General features: G+C 59.0%; 1 protein-coding gene across 1 annotated transcript; it reads left to right on the plus strand.

The window, feature by feature from the left end:
- Positions 1 to 1,905: 1,905 nt before the first annotated feature.
- LOC139832582 (uncharacterized) lies at positions 1,906 to 2,925 on the plus strand. Its single transcript, XM_071822370.1, has one exon. It carries the CDS (start codon positions 1,906 to 1,908, stop codon positions 2,923 to 2,925), a length of 1,020 nt encoding a protein of 339 aa, XP_071678471.1.
- Positions 2,926 to 4,544: the final 1,619 nt, after the last annotated feature.

Below are 4,544 nucleotides of genomic sequence, written 5' to 3' on the forward strand. Positions count from 1 at the left end.
AGCTGCGCATCCTCGGTCAGGCGGTGCCCGGGGAGAGCTTCTTCTACCTTGACTTCGACGAAGACGAGGACGAGGATGAGGAGGTGACCAATGGGGCGGTCATCTCCTTTCGCCAGGTGGCGTTCTCTGCTGACCTCAGCCGGGAACTGCAGCACCTGGTGGAGGCTGACTGGGACTGGCAAGTCCAGGAGGTGGGCCGCAACGAGTTTGCGGTGCTATTCCCTTCGCGCGAGTCGCTGCAGTTCAGCACCCGCAGTGGACGACTCTTCCTGCCACTCAGTGGGACGGTGGCGGACATCAGGCTCGCGGACGCTGACCCGGCCCCGGTGGAGCTCCTTCAGGAGGTGTGGGTCAAGCTCACCGGGGTCCCCAAGCGGATGCGCCGGGCCGGCCGCCTGTTGGCAGGTATGAGGATGTTGGGCTGGCCGATGGAGGTGGACGAGGCCTCGCTTCGGTGCCGCCAGCCCGTTCGGATGCGCATTGCTTGTCGCAACCCGGACAAACTCAAGGGTGTGGTGCAGGTGTTCCACAAGAAGCAGGGGTTCAGCATTGGCATCCATGTTGAGTCCCTGGCCGGCACGTCCGGGTCGACTCCACCACGCTCTCCACCGCAGCCTCCTCACCCTCGGGATGAGGATGAGGACGATGACGATGACGTGGATGATCTCTCCCCCTCGCGAAAGGATTCGGAGGAGCGGGAATACCGTGCCCGTGAGCACGAGGGTGGTAGCCCCACGGGCAGGGGGGTCCCGAGCGGCTCCCATGGCCAGGCCACCTCTCCAGGAGGCGCGAAGCGCTCCCGCACCCAGCCGGGTATTCCCGAGGCCGATGTGGCTACTGTTCTGCCAGCTGTGGAGGAGCCGCTGGGGGCGGGCTTGGACCAGTATGGGAGCAACCTGCGCTCCCCCTGGCCGGCCCCCTAGTGGTTCTTGAGCAGGCGCGCGCGAGTCGGTTGGGGGTGGAGGCGCCTGTCGGGACGGGTCCCGCGCCGGTCCAGTCGGCCTCACCTCCTTTCGACTCCTCCACCCTCGTCACCGCGGACTCAGAGGACACCACCCCTACGGGCTCTCCGTCCAAGGACCTGGGTGGGGCGGAGTCGCTCGTGTCGATTGGGGTCCTCGACAGCGATGAGTTGATGAGGGAGGCGTCGGAGTTGGACGAGGCGACAGTGGCGCAGTCCGACGGTCCAGGAGCTGGTGTCCCGAGGAGGAGGCGCACGAGGGGCGGAGCCAGCGCGCAAGAGCGCCCGCCTCACAGGGCCGGGCGCGGCGACCTCGGTCCTGCAGAGGGCGCAGGAGAGGACGGCGACCAAGAACCTCGACCCGTCAGGTAAACTCGATGACTTTGCTATTCTTACTAAGGTTTCCGATGAGCACCTGCTGAAGGTTACACACGATTCGGGTCTTGCTTTTACCTGTGAATCGCACTCGCCCCAGGAAGCCCTCTCCCTGATCAGGCCAAAGAGGAGGCGCAAGCTGCGCTAGCCCTTGCGGTTTTTCGCAAGGAGGTGGAGGCGGCACGCTCCGTGCCCCTTGCCCCGTCGTCGTCTGTAGTAGTTGGGACTACTGCAGCGACGGATAGGGAGTCTGAGTCCACGTTGGTGGATATCCCTGTGATGGCTGCGCCCCAGCCCAACTTGGGGCGCTCCAAGGCCGTGTTGGCTTCCCGCCGTGGGCGGAGAAAGGGAGCCGGTGCGTGATGCGGGCGGGCTTCTACAACATCCGTGGGTTCGGTCGGCCGGGACGACGGACGCAAATTAAGGATTTCATTTCCTGAGAAAAGCTGGATTTTGTAGGCTTGCAAGAGACCATCAAGGCCTCTTTTACCCCCGCAGAACTCCTAAGCTTGGGTCCGCAGGGCAGATTTGCCTGGAAGTTCACCCCCGCGTAGGGACGCTCGGGTGGCATGCTCCTCGGGGTTAATGAGGACGCGTTTGAGGTCTTGGAGTGGCATTGGGGTGCCTTCTTCATCTGGGCGTATGTTCTGCAACTGAGCAACACGTCTCGGTGGTCGATCTTCGTGGTGTATGGCCCCGCGGATCACCGCAGAACCGCCGACTTCTTGGGGGAGCTCTCGGCGGCGGTCACCGCTTGTCCCTTCCCGTTGGTGGTGGGAGGGGACTTTAACCTGATCAGGGGGTCAGAGGACAAGAACAATGACAACATCGACTGGCCGCGAGTCCAGAGATTCAATGACTGCATTGCTTCTCTAGCGCTTCGTGAGATTCGCAGGACCGGGGCGAGGTACACTTGGACCAACAAACAGCTCTCCCCCGTGCGATGTGTCCTCGACAGGGTGTTGGTCTCCCCCGAGTGGGAAGGCCTTTTCCCCTTGTGTTCCTTGTTGGCTGATACCATTATCGGGTCAGACCACTCCCCTCTTGTTCTTAGCTCCGGGGAGGAGTTAGGCAAAAGGAGCTCTCGTTTCTTCTTCCAAAAGGGGTGGCTGGAGAAGCCAGATTTCCATGGTTTGGTGGTGCTCCGATGGCAGGGGCTGTTGAGAGACGCCGCCCAATGTCAGGACCCGGTTACGGTCTGGCACCGCATTGCCGCAGGCCTTAGACAATTCCTGAGAGGCTGGGGGGCCAACCTCGGGAAGGAGGATCGAGACCTCAAGGCTGACATCTTGGCGCAGATCCGGGAACTTGACGGTGTTGCGGACCATGCGGGCCTAGACGATGAAGGGTGGGCGATGCGGTGCCACCTTGAGGGCCAACTCCTCCACCTCTCAAGGGTGGAGGAAGAGTATTGGAGGCAGCGCAGTAGGGCCAATTGGCTCATCCAGGGGGATGCGAACACAGCCTTCTTCCACGCCTTCGCCAACGGCCGGCGGAGAAAGTGTGCTATTTCGAGCCTCATCAGTGACTCAGGGACCATTACTGGTGAGAGGGAGTTGCAGGCACACATTTATGACTTCTACAGCTGATGGGGGCACAGGGTGAGCCGAGCCTCCTGACGCTCTCTCCCTCCATCTGGCATGCTACTCGGCGCGTGTCGGACGGGGATAACGACTGCCTTATGCTCACCTTCTCTGGGGAGGAGATGGACAATGTCCTAGCTAGCATGAAGTTGGATACAACTCCGGGACCGGACGGGTTCCCAGTGTTCTTCTTCAAGGAATTCTGGCAATTGGCTAAGCCTCTTATTCTGGCAATCGCCAACGACTTTGCTCTGGGGAGAGTAGACATTGCCAGACTCAATATGGGGGTCCTATCCCTCATTCCCAAGGTTCCTGGGGCGAACGATATTAGACAGTTCAGGCCGATTGCGCTTATCAACGTGATTTTTAAGTTTGTGGCCAAAGCGTACGCGATTAGGCTATCTCCGATTGCGCATAGGACGATTAGCCTAACCCGATCGGCTTTTATTCGGGGTCGTCACATCCATGAAGGGATCCTGGCTTTGCAGGAGATCATTCATGAGACCAAGTCCAAGAAGCTCCGGGGAGTTTTCTTAAAATTGGACTTTGAGAAGGCTTATGACCGGGTGAACTGGGCCTTCTTGCGGGAAGTTCTTCTCCGCAAAGGCTTTGAACCAGGGTGGGTTCACAGAGCGCTTGGTCTGGTCTCGGGGGGCCAGACGGCGATCACTATTAACGGGGAAGTAGGGAACTTCTTCCGTAATGGTCGCGGGGTGCGGCAGGGGGACCCGTTGTCCCCCCTCCTCTTTGACTTTGTGGTGGAAGCCCTCGCCTCCATCCTCGATAAAGCTAGAGAGGTGGGCCATATTACTGGGTTAATCCCACACTTGATACCTGGGAGGGTGTCTCATTTGCAATATGCGGATGATACCATCATCATGTTCCAGCCAGATGATCTTGCCATCGCCAACCTCAAATACATACTTCTGTGCTTCGAGATTTGTCGGGCCTTAGGATTAACTTCCATAAGAGTGAGGTAATGCTGATTGGCGGGGACGTGGCTGAGGGGACTAGGATTGCCAACATGCTTAACTGTAAGAGAGGCACCTTCCCTTTCACCTATCTAGGTTTGCCGGTGAGTGACCGTGAGCTGCTAGCTTCGGACTGGGGTCCGCTGACTACCAAGGTTGCCAAGCGTGCGGATCCCTGGATGGGAAAGTTGATGTCCTCGGCCGCGAGGCTCACTCTCATCAACGCTTGTTTGTCAAGTCTGCCGCTACATGCGATGGCGGTGAACCTCTTGGGGGAGGGTGTGCACGGCTTGTTTGATAAAGCCAGGTCCCGTTTCTATTGGGAAGCAAACGGGGCTAAGCGCAAATACCATTGGGTCAGATGGTCGGCCATGTGCAAGCCGAAATGCCTGGGGGGGCTCGGGATTGTGGATACGAGGCTGATGAATGTTTGCCTTATGGCCAAAATGGATCTGGAGACTGTACGCCGGGGAGCAAGGTCTCTGGGCTGAAATCCTTAGGGCTAAATATATGGGGGAGAGGGACCTTCTCGCAGATAAGCATAGACCCAGTTCCCAATTTTGGAACGCTATCCAAAAGATCAAACATGTCTTCGGCATGGGGGCTAGACATGTTATTCACAACGGTCGTGCCACCAGGTTCTGGGTAGATTGG

The sequence above is a fragment of the Lolium perenne genome, chromosome 6 (genome assembly GCF_019359855.2).
Source record: "Lolium perenne isolate Kyuss_39 chromosome 6, Kyuss_2.0, whole genome shotgun sequence".
Lineage (NCBI taxonomy): Eukaryota > Viridiplantae > Streptophyta > Magnoliopsida > Poales > Poaceae > Lolium > Lolium perenne.

What these genes read in the sequence shown, in the direction of transcription:
- LOC139832582 (XM_071822370.1), top strand. Translation starts at nt 1,906, where the DNA reads ATGCTCCTCGGGGTTAATGAGGACGCGTTTGAGGTCTTGGAGTGGCAT.